This window comes from Oncorhynchus mykiss, chromosome 10 (genome assembly GCF_057628025.1).
Source record: "Oncorhynchus mykiss isolate SJ-2025 chromosome 10, ASM5762802v1, whole genome shotgun sequence".
NCBI classification, from domain to species: domain Eukaryota; kingdom Metazoa; phylum Chordata; class Actinopteri; order Salmoniformes; family Salmonidae; genus Oncorhynchus; species Oncorhynchus mykiss.
The window spans coordinates 1,628,619-1,650,000 of record NC_143031.1 but is presented as its reverse complement, the minus strand read 5'-3'; the positions used below and the strand labels follow the sequence as shown (position 1 = coordinate 1,650,000).

The 21,382-nt window shown below is 41.8% G+C and overlaps 2 protein-coding genes across 2 annotated transcripts in view; one reads left to right on the top strand and one right to left on the bottom strand.

Moving 5' to 3' along the window:
- Positions 1–2,734, bottom strand: part of tmigd1 (transmembrane and immunoglobulin domain containing 1) — a 5,029-nt gene extending 2,295 nt beyond the window's left edge. Inside the window, exons 1-2 of the mRNA XM_036934562.2 lie at positions 2,297–2,734; positions 139–224 (exon numbers count right to left, since the gene is read on the bottom strand). Coding sequence (XP_036790457.2) covers positions 139–202 — 64 coding nt within the window. The 5' untranslated portion in view covers positions 203–224; positions 2,297–2,734. The remainder of the gene's footprint in view (positions 1–138; positions 225–2,296) is intronic.
- Positions 2,735–5,383: 2,649 nt separating this feature from the next.
- Positions 5,384–21,382, top strand: part of LOC110534810 (multidrug and toxin extrusion protein 1) — a 69,589-nt gene continuing 53,590 nt past the window's right edge. Inside the window, exons 1-4 of the mRNA XM_036989479.2 lie at positions 5,384–6,053; positions 15,897–15,998; positions 16,231–16,299; positions 21,223–21,371. Of these exons, the coding sequence (XP_036845374.2) occupies positions 5,841–6,053; positions 15,897–15,998; positions 16,231–16,299; positions 21,223–21,371 (533 nt within the window). The 5' untranslated portion in view covers positions 5,384–5,840. The remainder of the gene's footprint in view (positions 6,054–15,896; positions 15,999–16,230; positions 16,300–21,222; positions 21,372–21,382) is intronic.

The window sequence follows — 21,382 nt, the reverse complement described above, 5'->3', positions numbered from 1 at the left end:
AGGTGTAGAGTGTAGAGTCACCTGAGGCTGAGAGGGGAATGATAAAGGGGAAAGAAGAGAGTTTGGAGAGGTGAAAGGTCAAGGGTCAGATGTTGAAAGATTAGGGGTGAAAGATTAGAGGTCAGAGGTCAGTCTCACCTGAAATCGGTGAGGTAAAGTAGAGCACCAGCAAGAACACACTGGCTTTCACTGACATCATCATCTTACCCAGAAACCCACACCGCCTGGGGAGAGGACAGGACACAGTGGTCAGTCTATCAGAGAGAGACTGTGGGCTGGGTGTTGACAGACACAGACTACCTCTGGGTCTGGACCATAAAGTACTTGTTAATAAAGAATATAAACTGGACGTTTAAACAGACACAGCCTGTATAGTACTACAGTACATCTGAATACCGTATAGTACTACAGTACATCTGAATACTGTATAGTACTGTACATCTGAATACTGTATAGCACTGTACATCTGAATACTGAATAGTAATACTGTTGATCGGAATAATGTATAGTACTGTACATCTGATTACTGTATAGTACTGTATATCTGAATACTGTATAGTTCTGTACACCTGAATACTGTATAGTAATGTATATCTGAATACTGTATAGTACTGTACATCTGAATACTGTATAGCACTGTTGATCGGAATAATGTATAGTACTGTACATCTGATTACTGTATAGTACTGTATATCTGAATACTGTATAGTTCTGTACACCTGAATACTGTATAGTAATTTATATCTGAATACTGTATAGTACTGTACATCTGAATACTGAATAGTAATACTGTTGATCTGAGTACTGTATGTACTACAATATATCTGAATACTGTATAGTATTACAGTACATTTGAATACTGTATAGTACGACAGTACATCTGAATACTGTATAGTACTCTACATCTGAATACTGTATAGTACGATACACCTGAATACTGTATAGTACTATACATCTGAATACTGTATAGTAATACTATACATCTGAATACTGAATAGTAATACTGTTGATCTGAGTACTGTATAGTACTACAATATATCTGAATACTGTATAGTATTACAGAACATTTGAATACTGTATAGTACTCCTGTATATCTGAATACTGTATAGAACTACAGTACATCTAAATACTGTATAGTACTACAGTACATCTGAATACTGTATAGTACTCCTGTACATCTGAATACTGTATAGAACTACAGTGCATCTGAATACTGTATAGTACGATACACCTGAATACTGTATAGTACTATACATCTGAATACTGTATAGTACTGTACATCTGAATACTGAATAGTAATACTGTTGATCTGAGTACTGTATAGTACTACAATATATCAGAATACTGTATAGAACTACAGTGCATCTGAATATTGTATTGTACCTTACATCTGAATACTGTACAGAACTACAGTACATCTGAATACTCTATAGTAATACAGTACATCTGAATACTGTATAGTACTGTACATCTGAATACTATATAGTACTGTACATCTGAATACCCTACAGAACTACAGTACATCTGAATACTGTATAGTACTGTACATCTGAATACTGTATTGTACTGTACATCTGAATACTGTACAGCACTACAGTACATCTGAATACTGTATAGTACTGTACATCTGAATACTGTATTGTACTGTACATCTGAATACTGTATAGAACTACAGTACATCTGAATACTGTATAGTACTGTACATCTGAATACTATATGGTACTGTACATCTGATTGCTGTACAGTAATGCTGTATATCTGGTTACTGTTTAGCAGTATTGTAGGAGTAGGGATTTTGTAGGCTGTTGGTTACTGATTATAGTTGAATCTCACACAGACAGGTCCGCCGTGGATTTAAAAAGAAATGTATTTAACTAGGTAAGTCAGTTCATTTCATTTATTTACAATGACGGCCTACCCCGGGCAAACCCGAACGATGCTGGGTCAATTGATCGCCGCCCTATGGGACTCCCAATCACGGCCAGATGTAATACAGCCTGGATTCAAACCAAGGACTGTAGCGACGCCTCTTGCACTGAGATGCAGTGTCTTAGACCGCTGCATCACTTGGGAGCACAATTAATAACACATGAACTAAACACACATTTACTCTGGACAGTAAACGTTGTCTTTATGCTCTGGATTCAAATATGTATTTCATTGTAACTAATTAGTCAGGAAGTAAGGATGGAGAAATTGATGTCATCTTTCAGAAAGAGGTCATATATACAGAGATAACTATTCCGCCCTGAGACAGTAGAAGAAGCCGATATCAATCTGGAGAGGAATACTCACAGAAAGTCACAGAATATCAACGTTATCTAATGTTGCCTTGTTAGTCTTGTGTTAGTTTCCTGTAGGTTGTGTCTAGAGTGGTGTATCTGTAGGTTGTAGAGGTCTGACTGATCCCTATGAAGACTTTATATCACAGAATTTATAGCCTTTACCAGAATTACTCTCACTCTCTTTCACTCTCTCTGTCTCTCTCTCTTTCACTCTCTCTGTCTCTCTCTCTCTCTCTCTCTCTATGTCTCTCTCTCTCTCTCTATGTCTCTCTCTCTCTCTCTCTCTTTCACTCTCTCTGTCTCTCTCTCTCTCTCTCTCTCTCTCTCTCTCTCTCTCTCTCTCTCTCTCTCTCTCTCTCTGTCTCTCTCTCTGTCTCTCTCTCTCTCTCTCTCTCTCTCTCTCTCTCTCTCTCTCTCTCTTTCTGTCTCTCTCTCCCTCTCAATTTTCAATTCAATTCAATTCAAGGGCTTTATTGGCATGGGAAACATGTGTTAACATTGCCAAAGCAAGTGAGGTAGACAACATACAAAGTGAAAATATAAAGTGAAAAACAACAAAAATGAACAGTAAACATTACACATACAGAGGTTTCAAAACAGTAAAGACATTACAAATGTCATATTATATATATATATACAGTGTTTTAACAATGTACAAATGGTTAAAGGACACAAGATAAAATAAATAAGCATAAATATGGGTTGTCTCTCTCTCTCTCTCTCTCTTTCTTTCTCTCTCTCTCTCTTTCTGTCTCTCTCTCTCTCTCTCTCTCTCTCTCTCTCTCTCTCTCTCTCTCTCTTTCTCTCTCTCTCTCTCGCTCACTCACTTTATTAGCATGTGACACATCCCACTGGGCAGACGCTGGTTGAAGCAATATTGTTCCCACATCACTTAGATTTCGGCAGCTACATAAAAAAATATTAAATAAAAAAGGTGATATGAAAAGTGTCTGTTCATGTGTCTGTTTGTGTCTTATGTTTGATGATTGAGTTTATATTGGAGAAGTATTGGAGAAAGTAGAGACACATTTTAGTTTATCGTGTTGTTTTCTGTTGGTGGTGAAGATACAGGAAGTTGTTTTCTGTTGGTGGTGTGGATACAGGAAGGTGTTTTCTGTTGGTGGTGAGGATACAGGAAGTTGTTTTCTGTTGGTGGTGAAGATACAGGAAGTTGTTTTCTGTTAGTGGTGTGGACACAGGAAGTTTTTTTCTGTTGGTGGTGAAGATACAGGAAGTTGTTTTCTGTTAGTGGTGTGGACACAGGAAGTTTTTTTCTGTTGGTGGTGAAGATACAGGAAGTTGTTTTCTGTTAGTGGTGTGGACACAGGAAGTTTTTTTCTGTTGGTGGTGAAGATACAGGAAGTTTTTTTCTGTTGGTGGTGAAGATACAGCAAGGTGTTTTTGGTTTTTCTATTTATGTTTTGAGGTTGGACTTTTAGGGCGTATGGCATTTTAGGGTGCACAGATTGGTGTCACCTCGTCAGTCAGTATGTGTTACACCTGTGCTGGATGCCATCTCAAATCAAATCAAAATCAAAACTTTATTTGTCACATGCGCTGAATACAACAAGTGTAGACCTTACTGTGAAATGGTTACTTAAAAGCCCTTAACCAACAGTACAGTTCAAGAAGAGTTAAGAAAATATTTACCAAATAAACTAAAGTAGAAAATAATAAAAAGTAACACAATAACATAACAATAACGAGACTATACACAGGGGGCACTGGTCAGTGTGCGGGGGTACAGGACAGAGGTCATTTGTACATGTAGTTTGGGGGTAGAAGCTGTTGAGGAGCCTTATTGGTCCTAGACTTGGTGCTCCGGTACCGATTGCCGTACGGTAGCAGAGAAAACAGTCTTTGACTTGGGTGACTGTAGACTCCGACAATTTTATGGGCTTTCCTCTGACACTGCCTATTATATAGGTCCTGGTTTGCAGGAAGAATGGCCCCAGTGATGTACTGGGTCGTACGCACCACCCTCTGTAGTGCCTTACGGTCAGATGCCGAGCAGTTGACATAACAGGCGGTGATGCAGCTGTAGAACCTTTGAGGGACCCATGCCAAGTCTTTTCAGTCTCCTGAGGGGGAAGGTTTTGTCGTCCCCTCTTCACAACTGTCTTGGTGTGTTTGGACCATGATAGATCGTTGGTGATGTGGACACCAAGGAACTTGGAACTCTCGACCCGCTCCACTACAGCCCTGTTGATGTTAATGGGGGCCTGTTCTGACCGAAAATAAAAAAAGTAGTCCTGTAGTCCGCAATCAGCTCTTGCTCACACACCGCTATTATCCTCAGTAATTTTCCATCCAAGTTGTCAGACCCTGGTTCCTTGTCATTGTTGATAGACAACATTAGTTGTTTCACCTATTCCACACTCACTTTACGGAATTCAAGATAACAGTGTTTGTTCTTCGTAATTTGGTCAGATATACTTGGATGTGTAGTGTCAGCGTTTGTTGCTGGCATGTCATCCCTACGTTTGCTTATCTTGCCAATGAAAAAGTCATTAAAGTAGTTTGCAATATCATTGGGCTTTGTGATGAAAAAGCCATCTGATTCAATGAATGATGGATCTGAGTTGGCTTTTTTCCCCAAAATGTAATTTAAGGTGCTCCAAAGCTTTTTACTATCATTCTTAGTGTAGTTTCTACTTCTTTTGATTCAGTTTAGTCATATGATTTCTCAATTTGCAATACATTTGCCAATCTGTTGTGCAGCCAGACTTATTGGCTACTGGAATGTCAAATATAAAATATTTTTTATTTACTACAGTACATGAGTTCATATGTGTTATTTCATAGTTTTGATATCTTCACTATTATTCTACAATGTAGAAAATAGTAAAAATAAAGAAAATCCTTGGGTGTGTCCAAACTTGTAGAAATATAACAAAACCATTTGACATAAAAACATGTGAGATCAAAGGTTAAAGTGCATTCAAGAGGAGGCGGGGTCGATGGCTCAACACCACACACACACACACACACACACACACAGGCACACACTGCTACAGCCATATTCTCAGTCATTCATTAATCAGATGTTGTAACACACAACTCAGATCAGGGCTCAGACACTTAGGCATTCCTCAACAGATTACTGAGTCCTGTAACACACACACCCCTCCGCCTAGCTTGGCCACTTACAGCGACAAAACATGAGCCTGTTTGTGGCTCTCTCCCTCTCTTACTCTTTGATTCTCTCTCTCTCTCTCTCTCTCGCTCTCTCTCGCTCTCTCTCTCTCGCTCTTTCCTTTCTTCTCTTGCCCCCTGTGTTCCTCTGGGAGCTATTTAATCAGTTACAGGGATGTGTGTGTGTGTTTCTCTGCCTCTACGAACTGACTGACTGACTGTGCTACGTTACCTCACAGGGCACATAATCTCTCTCTCTTTCTGTCCCCCTCTAGCTTCCCCTTTCTTTCTCTCTCTCTCTCTCTCTCACACTCCCTATTCTCTCACTCTCCCTCTCTCACGCTCCCTCTCCCTCTCTTATGCTCCCTCTCTCACGCTCCCTCTCTCCCTCCCTCTCTCTGTCTCTTTCTCTCGGCTGAATGGAGAAGGCAGAATTTGTAGGTTCATTGCCGGGGCCTGGCCTGGTTGCTGGGGATGTAGTTTCCTTGTCAGAGGTGGTGCGGGGTACAGGCGAGGAGCCGGCGGGGACAGTGGTCAGTTCCAGACTGTTCCGCTGTGTGTGTGTCCGACGCTGGATACCCCTGGCCTACAGAGAGGAACTCTACCATGTACTGAGACTCACAGGACCTCTGGTGAGACACAAACTGTGTGTGTTTGTGTGTGTGTGTGTGTGTGTTTGTGTTTGTGTGCGCACGCGCATGTTCAGCGTAGTTCAGTCTGACTGAACAACCTTTCCTCCCAGCGACTACAGTTATTGTAATGGACAGTTGCTATAGATACAGTATATGACCAAAAGTATCTGGACACCCACAAATCAGTGGAATCGGCTATTTCAGCCACACCAGTTGCTAATAGGCGTATAATATTGAGCACAAAGTCATGCAATCTCCATAGACAAACATTGGCAGTAGAACGATCCATACTGAATAGCTCAGTGACATGCAACGTGACACCGTCATAGGATGCCACATTTCCAACAAGTCAGTAAAAATGTTTTGTCCTCAGTTGCAAAACTCACTACCGAGTTCCAAACTGCCTCTGGAAGCAACGTCAGCACAATAACTGTTTGTCGGGAGCTTCATGAAATGAGTTTCCATGGCCGAGCAGCCGCACACAAGCCTAAGATCACCATGCGCAATGCCAAGCGTCAGCTGGAATGGTGTAAAGCTCGGTGCCATTGGAATCTGGAGCAGTGGAAACACGTTATCTGGAGTGATGAATCGCGCTTCACCATCTGGCAGCTCGACGGACGAATCTGGGTTTGTTGGATGCCAGGAGCACGCTACCTGCCCCAATGCATAGTGCCAACTGTAAAGTTTGGTGGAGGAGGAATAATGGTCTGGGGCTCTTTTTCATGGCTCTGGCTAGGCCCCTTAGTTCCAGTGAAGGGAAATCTTAACGTTGCAGCATATAATGACATTCTAGGCGATTTTGTGCTTCCGACTTTGTGTCAACAGTTTGGGGAAGGCCCATTCCTGTTTCAGAATGACAATGCCACCCTGCACAAAGCAAGGTCCATACAGAAATGGTTTGTCTAGATCGGTATTGAAGAACTTGACTGGCCTGCACAGAGCCCTGACCTCAACCCCATTGACCACCTTCGGGATGAATTGGAACGCCGACTGCGAGCCAGGCCTAATCACCCAACATCAGTGCCCAACCTCACTAATGCTCTTATGGCTGAATGGAAGCAAGTCCTCGCAGCAATGTTCCAGCATCTAGTGGAAAGCCTTCCCAGAAGAGTGGAGGCTGTTATAGCGGCAAAGGGGGGACAAACCTCATATCAATGGCGATGATTTTGGAATGAGATGTTCGATGAGCAGGTGTCCACACACTTTTGGTTATGTAGTGTATGTCTGTAGTCACTGTCACTTATAGATTCAACACAGAATCAAATCAGTAACACATTCATAGCCCCTTTATGAAACCAGTCATAGCCCCTTTATAAAACCAGTCATAGCCCCTTTATAAAACCAGTCATAGCCCCTTTATGAAACCAGTCATAGCCCCTTTATAAAACCAGTCAAAGCCCTTTTATAAAACCAGTCATAGCACCTTTATGAAACCAGTAATAGCCACTTTATGGAACCAGTAATAACCCCTTTATAAAACCAGTAATAGCCCTTTTATAAAACCAGTCATAGCTCCTTTATAAAAGCAGTTAAAGCCCCTTCATGAAACCAGTAATAGCCCCTTTATAAAACCAGTAATAGCCACTATATAGAACCAGTCAAAGCCCCTTTATAAAACCAGTCAAAGCCAATTTATAAAACCAGTCATAGCCTCTTTATAAAACCAGTAACAGCCCCTTTATAAAACCAGTCATAGCCCCTTTATAAAACCAGTAACAGCCCTTTTTAAAATCAGTAATAGCCCCTTTATAAAACCAGTCATAGCCCCTTTATAGAACCAGTCATAGTCCCTTTATAAAACCAGTCATAGCCCCTTTATGAAACCAGTCATAGTCCCTTTATAAAAGCAGTTATAGCCCCTTTATAAAACCAGTAATAGCCCTTTTATGAAACCAGTAATAGCCACTATATAAAACCAGTCATAAGACCTTTATAAAACCAGTCATAAGACCTTTATGAAACCAGTAATAGCCCATTTATAAAACCAGTCATAGCCCCTTTATGAAACCAGTCATAGCCCCTTTATGAAACCAGTCATAAGACCTTTATAGAACCAGTCATAAGACCTTTATGAAACCAGTAATAGCCCCTTTATAAAACCAGTCATATCATTGTTATAAAACCAGTCATAGCCCCTTTATAAAACCAGTCATAGCCCCTTTATAGAACCCCTTTATAAAACCAGTCATAGCCCCTTTATGAAACCAGTAATAGCCCCTTTATAAAACCAGTCATAGCCCCTTTATGAAACCAGTCATAGCCCCTTTATAAAACCAGTCATAGCTCCTTTATAAAAGCAGTTAAAGCCCCTTTATGAAACCAGTAATAGCCCCTTTATAAAACCAGTAATAGCCACTATATAGAACCAGTCAAAGCCCCTTTATAAAACCAGTCATAGCCAATTTATAAAACCAGTCATAGCCTCTTTATAAAACCAGTAACAGCCCCTTTATAAAACCAGTCATAGCCCTTTATAAAACCAGTAACAGCCCTTTTTAAAATCAGTAATAGCCCCTTTATAAAACCAGTCATAGCCCCTTTATAGAACCAGTCATAGCCCCTTTATAAAACCAGTCATAGCCCCTTTATGAAACCAGTCATAGTCCCTTTATAAAAGCAGTTATAGCCCCTTTATAAAACCAGTAATAGCCCCTTTATAAAACCAGTAATAGCCACTATATAAAAACAGTCATAGCCCCTTTATAAAACCAGTAATAGCCCCTTTATAAAACCAGTCATAGCACCTTTATAAAACCAGTAATAGCCCGTTTATAAAACCAGTAATAGCCACTATATAAAAACAGTCATAGCCCCTTTATAAAACCAGTAATAGCCCCTTTATAAAACCAGTCATAGCCCCTTTATAAAACCAGTCATAGCCCCTTTATAAAACCAGTCATATCATTGTTTTAAAACCCGTCATATCATTGTTATAAAACCAGTCATAGCCCCATTATTAAACCAGCAATAGCCAATTTATAAAACCAGTGTTAGCCCCTTTATAAAACCAGTCATAGCCCTTTTATAAAACCAGTCATATCTTTGTTATAAAACCGGTCATAGTGCCTTTATAAAACCAGTCATATCTTTGTTATAAAACCAGTCAGAGCCCCTTTATAAAACCAGTAATAGCCCCTTTATAAAACCAGTCATAGCCCCTTTATAAAACCAGTAATAGCCCTTTATAAAACCAGTCATAGCCCCTTTATAGAACCAGTCATAGCCCCTTTCATAAAACCAGTCATAGCTAATTTATAAAAGCAGTTAAAGCCCCTTCATGAAACCAGTAATAGCCCCTTTATAAAACCAGTAATAGCCACTATATAGAACCAGTCAAAGCCCCTTTATAAAACCAGTCATAGCCAATTTATAAAACCAGTCATAGCCTCTTTATAAAACCAGTAACAGCCCCTTTATAAAACCAGTCATAGCCCCTTTATAAAACCAGTAACAGCCCTTTTTAAAATCAGTAATAGCCCCTTTATAAAACCAGTCATAGCCCCTTTATAGAACCAGTCATAGCCCCTTTATGAAACCAGTCATAGTCCCTTTATAAAAGCAGTTATAGCCCCTTTATAAAACCAGTAATAGCCCCTTTATAAAACCAGTAATAGCCACTATATAAAACCAGTTATAGCCCCTTTATAAAACCAGTAATAGCCCCTTTATAAAACCAGTAATAGCCACTATATAAAACCAGTCATAAGACCTTTATAGAACCAGTCATAAGACCTTTATGAAACCAGTAATAGCCCCTTTATAAAACCAGTCATATCATTGTTATAAAACCAGTCATAGCCCCTTTATAAAACCAGTCATAGCCCCTTTATAGAACCCCTTTATAAAACCAGTCATAGCCCCTTTATGAAACCAGTAATAGCCCCTTTATAAAACCAGTCATAGCCCCTTTATGAAACCAGTCATAGCCCCTTTATAAAACCAGTCATAGCTCCTTTATAAAAGCAGTTAAAGCCCCTTTATGAAACCAGTAATAGCCCCTTTATAAAACCAGTAATAGCCACTATATAGAACCAGTCAAAGCCCCTTTATAAAACCAGTCATAGCCAATTTATAAAACCAGTCATAGCCTCTTTATAAAACCAGTAACAGCCCCTTTATAAAACCAGTCATAGCCCCTTTATAAAACCAGTAACAGCCCTTTTTAAAACCAGTCATAGCCCCTTTATAGAACCAGTCATAGCCCCTTTATAAAACCAGTCATAGCTCCTTTATAAAAGCAGTTAAAGCCCCTTTATGAAACCAGTAATAGCCCCTTTATAAAACCAGTAATAGCCACTATATAGAACCAGTCAAAGCCCCTTTATAAAACCAGTCATAGCCAATTTATAAAACCAGTCATAGCCTCTTTATAAAACCAGTAACAGCCCCTTTATAAAACCAGTCATAGCCCCTTTATAAAACCAGTAACAGCCCTTTTTAAAATCAGTAATAGCCCCTTTATAAAACCAGTCATAGCCCCTTTATAGAACCAGTCATAGCCCCTTTATAAAACCAGTCATAGCCCCTTTATGAAACCAGTCATAGTCCCTTTATAAAAGCAGTTATAGCCCCTTTATAAAACCAGTAATAGCCCCTTTATAAAACCAGTAATAGCCACTATATAAAAACAGTCATAGCCCCTTTATAAAACCAGTAATAGCCCCTTTATAAAACCAGTCATAGCACCTTTATAAAACCAGTAATAGCCCGTTTATAAAACCAGTAATAGCCACTATATAAAAACAGTCATAGCCCCTTTATAAAACCAGTAATAGCCCCTTTATAAAACCAGTCATAGCCCCTTTATAAAACCAGTCATAGCCCCTTTATAAAACCAGTAATAGCCCTTTATAAAACCAGTCATAGCCCCTTTATAGAACCAGTCATAGCCCCTTTCATAAAACCAGTCATAGCTCCTTTATAAAAGCAGTTAAAGCCCCTTCATGAAACCAGTAATAGCCCCTTTATAAAACCAGTCATAGCCCCTTTATAAAACCAGTAATAGCCCTTTATAAAACCAGTCATAGCCCCTTTATAGAACCAGTCATAGCCCCTTTCATAAAACCAGTCATATCCCCTTTATAATACCAGTAATAGCCCCTTTTTAAAACCAGTCATAGCCCCTTTTTAAAACCAGTCATAGCCCCTTTATAAAACCAGTAATAGCCCCTCTATGAAACCAGTCATAGCCCCTTTATAGAACCAGTCATAGCCCCTTTATAAAACCAGTCAAATCCCCTTTATAAAACCAGTTATAGCCCCTTTATAAAACCAGTCATAGCCCCTTTATAAAACCAGTCATATCATTGTTATAAAACCAGTCATAGCCCCTTTATAAAACCAGTCATAGCCCCTTTATAAAACCAGTAATAGCCCATTTATAAAACCAGTCATAAGACCCCTAAGTGAGAACATGTTTTAGACCTATTCCCCCTAAGTGTTTCCATGAGATCATGTTTTAGACCTATTCCCCCTAAGTGTTTCCATGAGATCATGTTTTAGACCTATTCCCCCTAAATGTTACCATGAGATCATGTTTTAGACCTATTCCCCCTAAGTGTTTCCATGAGATCATGTTTTAGACCTATTCCCCCTAAGTGTTTCCATGAGATCATGTTTTAGACCTATTCCCCCTAAATGTTAAAATGAGATCATGTTTTAGACCTATTCCCCCTAAGTGTTTCCATGAGATCATGTTTTAGACCTATTCCCCCTAAGTGTTTCCATGAGATCATGTTTTAGACCTATTCCCCCTAAATGTTACCATGAGATCATGTTTTAGACCTATTCCCCCTAAGTGTTTCCATGAGATCATGTTTTAGACCTATTCAGCCTAAATGTTACCATGAGATCATGTTTTAGACCTATTCCCCCTAAGTGTTTCCATGAGACCATGTTTTAGACTGATCCCCCTAAGTATTTCCATGAGATCATGTTTTAGACCTATTCCCCCTAAGTGTTTCCATGAGATCATGTTTTAGACCTATTCCCCCTAAATGTTAAAATGAGATCATGTAATAGCCCCTGTATAAAACCAGTAATAGCCACTATATAAAAACAGTCATAGCCCCTTTATAAAACCAGTAATAGCCCCTTTATAAAACCAGTCATAGCACCTTTATAAAACCAGTAATAGCCCGTTTATAAAACCAGTAATAGCCACTATATAAAAACAGTCATAGCCCCTTTATAAAACCAGTAATAGCCCCTTTATAAAACCAGTCATAGCCCCTTTATAAAACCAGTCATAGCCCCTTTATAAAACCAGTAATAGCCCTTTATAAAACCAGTCATAGCCCCTTTATAGAACCAGTCATAGCCCCTTTCATAAAACCAGTCATAGCTCCTTTATAAAAGCAGTTAAAGCCCCTTCATGAAACCAGTAATAGCCCCTTTATAAAACCAGTCATAGCCCCTTTATAAAACCAGTAATAGCCCTTTATAAAACCAGTCATAGCCCCTTTATAGAACCAGTCATAGCCCCTTTCATAAAACCAGTCATATCCCCTTTATAATACCAGTAATAGCCCCTTTTTAAAACCAGTCATAGCCCCTTTTTAAAACCAGTCATAGCCCCTTTATAAAACCAGTAATAGCCCCTCTATGAAACCAGTCATAGCCCCTTTATAGAACCAGTCATAGCCCCTTTATAAAACCAGTCAAATCCCCTTTATAAAACCAGTTATAGCCCCTTTATAAAAACAGTAATAGCCCCTTTATAAAACCAGTCATAGCCCCTTTATAAAACCAGTCATATCATTGTTATAAAACCAGTCATAGCCCCTTTATAAAACCAGTCATAGCCCCTTTATAAAACCAGTAATAGCCCATTTATAAAACCAGTCATAAGACCCCTAAGTGAGAACATGTTTTAGACCTATTCCCCCTAAGTGTTTCCATGAGATCATGTTTTAGACCTATTCCCCCTAAATGTTACCATGAGATCATGTTTTAGACCTATTCCCCCTAAGTGTTTCCATGAGATCATGTTTTAGACCTATTCCCCCTAAGTGTTTCCATGAGATCATGTTTTAGACCTATTCCCCCTAAATGTTAAAATGAGATCATGTTTTAGACCTATTCCCCCTAAGTGTTTCCATGAGATCATGTTTTAGACCTATTCCCCCTAAGTGTTTCCATGAGATCATGTTTTAGACCTATTCCCCCTAAATGTTACCATGAGATCATGTTTTAGACCTATTCCCCCTAAGTGTTTCCATGAGATCATGTTTTAGACCTATTCAGCCTAAATGTTACCATGAGATCATGTTTTAGACCTATTCCCCCTAAGTGTTTCCATGAGACCATGTTTTAGACTGATCCCCCTAAGTGTTTCCATGATATCATATTTTAGACCTATTCCCCCTAAGTGTTACCACAAGATCATATTTTAGACCTATTCCCCCTAAATGTTACCATGAGATCATGTTTTAGACCTATTCCCCCTAAGTGTTTCCATGAGATCATGTTTTAGACCTATTCCCCCTAAGTGTTTCCATGAGATCATGTTTTAGACCTATTCCCCCTAAATGTTAAAATGAGATCATGTTTTAGACCTATTCCCCCTAAGTGTTTCCATGAGATCATGTTTTAGACCTATTCCCCCTAAATGTTACCATGAGATCATGTTTTAGACCTATTCCCCCTAAGTGTTTCCATGAGATCATGTTTTAGACCTATTCAGCCTAAATGTTACCATGAGATCATGTTTTAGACCTATTCCCCCTAAGTGTTTCCATGAGACCATGTTTTAGACTGATCCCCCTAAGTATTTCCATGAGATCATGTTTTAGACCTATTCCCCCTAAGTGTTTCCATGAGATCATGTTTTAGACCTATTCCCCCTAAATGTTAAAATGAGATCATGTAATAGCCCCTTTATAAAACCAGTAATAGCCACTATATAAAAACAGTCATAGCCCCTTTATAAAACCAGTAATAGCCCCTTTATAAAACCAGTCATAGCACCTTTATAAAACCAGTAATAGCCCGTTTATAAAACCAGTAATAGCCACTATATAAAAACAGTCATAGCCCCTTTATAAAACCAGTAATAGCCCCTTTATAAAACCAGTCATAGCCCCTTTATAAAACCAGTCATAGCCCCTTTATAAAACCAGTAATAGCCCTTTATAAAACCAGTCATAGCACCTTTATAGAACCAGTCATAGCCCCTTTCATAAAACCAGTCATAGCTCCTTTATAAAAGCAGTTAAAGCCCCTTCATGAAACCAGTAATAGCCCCTTTATAAAACCAGTCATAGCCCCTTTATAAAACCAGTAATAGCCCTTTATAAAACCAGTCATAGCACCTTTATAGAACCAGTCATAGCCCCTTTCATAAAACCAGTCATAGCTCCTTTATAAAAGCAGTTAAAGCCCCTTCATGAAACCAGTAATAGCCCCTTTATAAAACCAGTAATAGCCCCTTTATAAAACCAGTTATAGCCCCTTTATAAAAACAGTAATAGCCCCTTTATAAAACCAGTCATAGCCCCTTTATAAAACCAGTCATATCATTGTTATAAAACCAGTCATAGCCCCTTTATAAAACCAGTCATAGCCCCTTTATAAAACCAGTAATAGCCCATTTATAAAACCAGTCATAAGACCCCTAAGTGAGAACATGTTTTAGACCTATTCCCCCTAAGTGTTTCCATGAGATCATGTTTTAGACCTATTCCCCCTAAGTGTTTCCATGAGATCATGTTTTAGACCTATTCCCCCTAAATGTTACCATGAGATCATGTTTTAGACCTATTCCCCCTAAGTGTTTCCATGAGATCATGTTTTAGACCTATTCCCCCTAAGTGTTTCCATGAGATCATGTTTTAGACCTATTCCCCCTAAATGTTAAAATGAGATCATGTTTTAGACCTATTCCCCCTAAGTGTTTCCATGAGATCATGTTTTAGACCTATTCCCCCTAAGTGTTTCCATGAGATCATGTTTTAGACCTATTCCCCCTAAATGTTACCATGAGATCATGTTTTAGACCTATTCCCCCTAAGTGTTTCCATGAGATCATGTTTTAGACCTATTCAGCCTAAATGTTACCATGAGATCATGTTTTAGACCTATTCCCCCTAAGTGTTTCCATGAGACCATGTTTTAGACTGATCCCCCTAAGTGTTTCCATGAGATCATATTTTAGACCTATTCCCCCTAAGTGTTACCACAAGATCATATTTTAGACCTATTCCCCCTAAATGTTACCATGAGATCATGTTTTAGACCTATTCCCCCTAAGTGTTTCCATGAGATCATGTTTTAGACCTATTCCCCCTAAGTGTTTCCATGAGATCATGTTTTAGACCTATTCCCCCTAAATGTTAAAATGAGATCATGTTTTAGACCTATTCCCCCTAAGTGTTTCCATGAGATCATGTTTTAGACCTATTCCCCCTAAGTGTTTCCATGAGATCATGTTTTAGACCTATTCCCCCTGTTTCCATGAGATCATGTTTTAGACTGATCCCCCTAAGTGTTTCCATGAGATCATATTTTAGACCTATTCCCCCTAAGTGTTACCATGAGATCATGTTTTAGACCTATTCCCCCTAAGTGTTACCATGAGATCATGTTTTAGACCTATTCCCCCTAAGTGTTTCCATGAGATCATGTGTTAGACCTATTCCCCCTAAGTGTTTCCATGAGATCATGGTTTAGACCTATTCCCCCTAAGTGTTTCCATGAGATCATGTTTTAGACTTGTCTTGGCAGAGATTGCGCTGTTAACCTCACATGAAATACCATTGGTGCCGCAGGACAGAACTCACTCTTGGTGCATGTGTGTGTGTTGTGTGTGTATTGTGTGCGTGCGAGCAAGCTCGTCTGTTACAGCTGGTGTCTCGGATCCTGAACTTCTTGCTCCCGTTTGTCATCACCATATTCTGTGGTCACCTTGGCAACGCAGAGCTGGCGGGATATGCACTGGGCTCTGCGGTATTACCCACAGTTATCTACTATTAGTTCTCTGACTGGCGTGTATAACCAATCACATGATAGATTTGGTGTGATCTTTAAACACGTTGCATGTTAGACTGACATGCATTATTTTAAATTATAAATAAAGATTTGAAAAAAACATTTAAAAAACATTTTGCAGTTATACAGAGAGACTGACTCTATAATATTGTGACTTCATAGTAATATTTGTTGTTGTTCTTCCTGTCAGGTGATCAATGTGACCACGACCTCTACGGGCTACGGACTGGCTCTGGCCTGTGATACACTCGTCTCTCAGGTTAGGCCCTCTGTGTGTGGGTTAGGCCCTCTGTGTGTGGGTTAGGCCCTCTGTGTGTGGGTTAGGCCCTCTGTGTGTGGGTTAGGCCCTCTGTGTGTGGGTTAGGCCCTCTGTGTGTGGGTTAGGCCCTCTGTATGTGGGTTAGGCCCTCTGTGTGTGGGGTAGGCTCTCTGTGTGTGGGTTAGACCCTCTGTGTGTGGGTTAGACCCTCTGTGTGTGGGTTAGACCCTCTCTCCCTGTGTGTGTGTGTGTGTGTGTGTGTGTGTGTGTGTGTGTGTGTGTGTGTGTGTGTGTGTGTGTGTGTGTGTGTGTGTGTGTGTGTGTGTGTGTGTGTGTGTGTGTGTGTGTGTGTCAGAGAGGTGTATATAGTTTGTGTGGTTGAAAGGCCTGTTATTCTCAGTGTGTTGTATTAACTGTTTGATGATGTTGTTCCTTTAGTGTCACACCTTGATCTGTTTCACCTGTCCTTGTGATTATCTCCACCCCCTTTTCCAGGCATCACCCATCTTCCCCATTATCCCCTGTGTATTTATACCTGTGTTCTCTGTTTGTCCATTGCCAGTTCATCTTGTTTTGTCAAGTCAACCAGCGTTTTAATTCTCAGCTCCTGCTGTTCCCAGTCTCTCTTTTTCTCGCCCTCCTGGTTTTGACCCTTGCCTGTCCTGACTCTGAGCCCGCCTGCCTGACCACTCTGCCTGTCCTGACTCTGAGCCCGCCTGCCTGACCACTCTGCCTGTCCTGACTCTGAGCCCGCCTGCCTGACCACTCTGCCTGTCCTGACTCTGAGCCCGCCTGCCTGACCCTTGCCTGTCCTGACTCTGAGCCCGCCTGCCTGACCCTTGCCTGTCCTGACTCTGAGCCCGCCTGCCTGACCACTCTGCCTGCCGACTTGTCCCTTTGCCCCACCTTTGGTTTACTGACCCCTGCCTGCCTTGACCTGTCTATTGCATGCCTCTGTTGGATAATCAAACCATTGTTAATTTGAAATGTCTGCACCTTACCTTGATTCCTGAACTGGCCATGACTGACCGAGCAGACCCGGCAGTGCAACACCATCTCCTCCCAGGGAGATACCATCAGTAGGCACGAGGAATTGCTTCGTGTCCTTGTGGAGGGGGTCCAAACGTTGTCTGAACGCCATGACCGGGCAGTTTGCTAGAGCAATTCCATGGGTTGTCTGGGAGGCCGCCTACCACGGTGGTAACCCTACAGCTCCACAGCAACGTCTCATCGGTCACTCCACCTTCCCAGAAGCCTCCGCTTACCTCCTCCTGAACGCTTCAATGGAGAGCCGAGCACCTGTCGGGCGTTCCTAGCTCAATGTGTCCTCGTCGTCGAGCTTCAGCCCTCCTCCCCTCGGATCACTCCTACCTCATCACACTGATGGCCGGGGAGAGCTCTCACCTGGGCTACTGACGTGTGGGAACAACAGCTGGCTATATGCGTTATTCTGGAGGGGTTTGTGGGAAAAGTGAAGAAGGTTTTTGATGCCCCGTTCTCCGGTAGAGAGGCCACCCAGAAGCTAATCCATCTTCGGCAGGAGTCCCTAAGTGTAGCTGATTATGTGGTGGATTTATACACGTTGGCAGTGGAGAGTGCTTGGAATCAAGAAGCACTGTTCAATATGTTCCTGCACGGCGTCTCAGAGGAGATCAAGGACGAGCGTGCAGCCCGGGAGTTACCTACGGAGCTCGATTTCCTCATCACTCTGACCATCCGTATCGATGGGCGATTACGTGAACGACGGAGCTAGAGGAAATTGGATTTCTCTCGCACGCCCAGGGATCCCACCTTGTCTCTGAGACTTCCCAGAAGCTCCCAAAGGTCTCGTTGCCGAGAAAACCCGAGGTTTCTCGACCTGCCCCGAAGACTGCCGAAGACAGATGAAACATTTTGTGCTATTTATCACAGACTACTTTGTGTCAAAGTTTAACAAGGACTCTCTCCTCCTCACCAGTGTCATGATCAAAGATCTGATCAAGAGCCTCACACACAGCATATTGTTTAGTCATTGTGCTGCCACAGAATGAATTGTGGGCAAGGCCTCAAAAAAGCTTTTATATTCCAGAGCGGCGAGAAAAGTTCTATATATTATTGAAACACTATTGAGATTGTTAGTGAGAATGCCAACAGGTGTGGTTCCGTGGGGGAAAGATTCTATTGGGGAAAGGTTCCCGTGGGGGTTGCCTTGGAAGCCAAGAAGGGGAGTGAGGTGTGTGTGTGTGTGTGTGTTCAAACACACATGCATGTGGGTGTCTGGGAGAGGACGTGTGTCCATCTGATGAATGGGCATGTGCCTGAACTCAATTTTATACACTACTTGTAGTCTCACCAATTACTTTCTAATGACCAGTCATTTTTAACCGTTAACACCACGTGTACAAAAGTTAAATAGAACATCCAAAATGAAAATCATCCAAACGGATTTTGTGTGTTCAGATGCCCTGTGTGGACAAAGTCAGGGAACCTTATGACAATCAAATTAAATTAACTACATTTTCAGAGAGAAAACTTGTAAATCGGTCCATTCGACCGGAACACAGCAGGAGGGTTTAATAGACCGCTGGGAGCGAGTACTCTGGTGGGCCATATGGAGAACGTTCCTGATTCCCTTGCTCACACCCCTTTTCATGCCATTCTGCTGTGGGGAGACCGGTCCAAATCTCTCCGGGTTCTCATTGACTCTAACGAGACCTTTTTGGATGCAACCCTTCCCCACTCAGCCCCTCTCCATTCCCATGGACGTTAGAGCGCTGGACGGGCGCTCTATAGGCCGGGTCACCCACAATACCACCACCATCAATCTACATGTGTCAGGGAACCACAGCGAGGCTATCCAGTTCCAGTTTCTACTGGTGCCATCATGAGCTGGAGCCCGCTCTGCCACGCCCACTGCCTGAAGTCAGAACAACCTGCCCCAGGATGTCTTCCTGGGAGCTTGGAAGGTGCCCCGGAGCTCTTCACCATTCCAGCTGTGTACCAGGACTTCTGGGAGGTGTTCAGCAAGGCCCGGGCCACTTCGCTCTTGCCCCATAGACCTTATAACTGCGGGATTGACCTTCTACCTAGCACGACTCCGCCCCAGGGACAACTGTACTCTCTGTCAGGACCAGAGACCAAGGCGATGGAGAACTACATTGGGGACTCCCTTCGGATTAATTTGTCGTCCTTCTTCCACCGGCGCAGGGTTCTTCTTTGTGGAAAAGAAGGACAAGACCCTTCGCCCGAGCATTGACTACCAGGGTCTCAACAACATGATGGTGAAGAACCGCTACCCACTGCCACTCATCTTCTTGGCCTTCGAGCCGCTCCACGGGGCATCCGTGTTTTCTAAGGTGTATCTACAGAACGCCTACCACCTGGTGTGGATATGAGTGGAAGGATATGAGTGGATGACCGCTTTCAATACGGCCAGCGGTCACTACAATTATCTGGTCATGCCATTTGGCCTTCCAATGCCCCTGCTGCATTCCAGGCTCTGGTCAATTATGTTTTCCGCAACATGTTGAACCGGTTCGTCTTTGACATCCTCATCTTCTCCCGTTCCACCCAAGAACATGTACTCCTCATCCGACAGGTTCTCCAATACATCCTGGAGAACTAGCTGTTTGTATAATCAAATCAAATTGTATTTGTCACATACACATGGTTAGCAGATGTTAATAAAAGCAATATTTATTATACTTATCGATGTTGTGGATGAGCGCGTTGTTTGTTCTGTTCCCCTTTCTCTATCTCTCTGTAGCTTCCGGGTATGCTGGATAAGGACCCGAGCTAAGGGAACTGGGCTGACTTTGAAGTGCCTGTCCCGAATGGTTCATTCATGTAAATGGGCATTTTGAAAGACACTGTCAGTAGTGATGTAATTTGGTAAATGTTATGTTGTGATATTGTTTCATAAACATGTTGCGATGTATATACTTTAGTATTATTAGTTAAATGGAAAATTTAGGTTTGACTAGGTAATTGCTTGATTAATTAGTGTTAATTGTTCTGAGGGGAGGGGCTAGCCCGACACATGGAGCCTCTCTTTCAGTTCATAGAGAAGCATGGTGGATTGAGCTGTGGATGGGGCAGCATTGTTTTTAGCTGTCCCATAAGGTATATGTTTGATGGCAGTACTGTTGTTTTTGTTCAGGGAATCACTATGTAAATAAACACCCTTGCAGAGAAGAACATTTGCGGCTCTGCCATCTTTTTATTTTGATAGAGGTTAGTTTTTCCAGTATAGCCTTCTGGCCTACTTTACGTGATAGAAGTTAGGTTTTCCAGTATAGCCTTCTGGTCTACTCTACGTGACACACCCTGATCTGTCTCACCTGTCCTTGTGATTGTCTCCACCCTCCTCCAGGTGTCGCCCATCTTCACCATTATCCCCTGTGTATTTATACCTGTGTTCTCTGTTTGTCCATTGTCAGTTCATTTTGTTTGTCAATTCAACCAGCGTTTTTGTTCTCAGCTCCTGCTTTTCCTAGTCTCTCTTTTTCTCCCCCTCCTGGTTTTGGCCTGTCCTGACTCTGAGCCCACCTGCCTGACCACTCTGCCTGCCCCTGACCCTGATTCTGCCTGCCAACCTGCCCCTTTGTCCCAACTCAGGATTATTGACCTCTGCCTACCCTAAACCTGAGCCTGCCTGCCATCCGGTACCGTTGGTACCGTCCGGTACCTCTGGTTTACTGACCCCTGCCTGCCTTGACCTGTCTGCCCCTTTTGGATTATCAAACTATTGTTACTTCGACATTTTCTGCGTCTGGGTCTTACCTTGATTCCTCTTAGTGTTGCTCCAGTCACCATTAATCCACTACTATGGAGACGGCAATCCAGTTCAACAAACACTGTGTCTGTCTGTGTGTGTGTGTGTGTGTGTGTGTGTGTGTGTGTGTGTGTGTGTGTGTGTGTGTGTGTGTGTGTGTGTGTGTATAGACATTTGGCAGCAGTAACCTGCACCGTGTGGGGGTGATCCTGCAGAGAGCAGTGTTTATCCTGCTGCTGCTCTGTCTGCCCTGCTGGGGCCTCCTCATCAACGCCCAAAACATCCTACTAGCCATGAATCAGGAGCAGGAGGTGGCCCGGTGGGAAACAC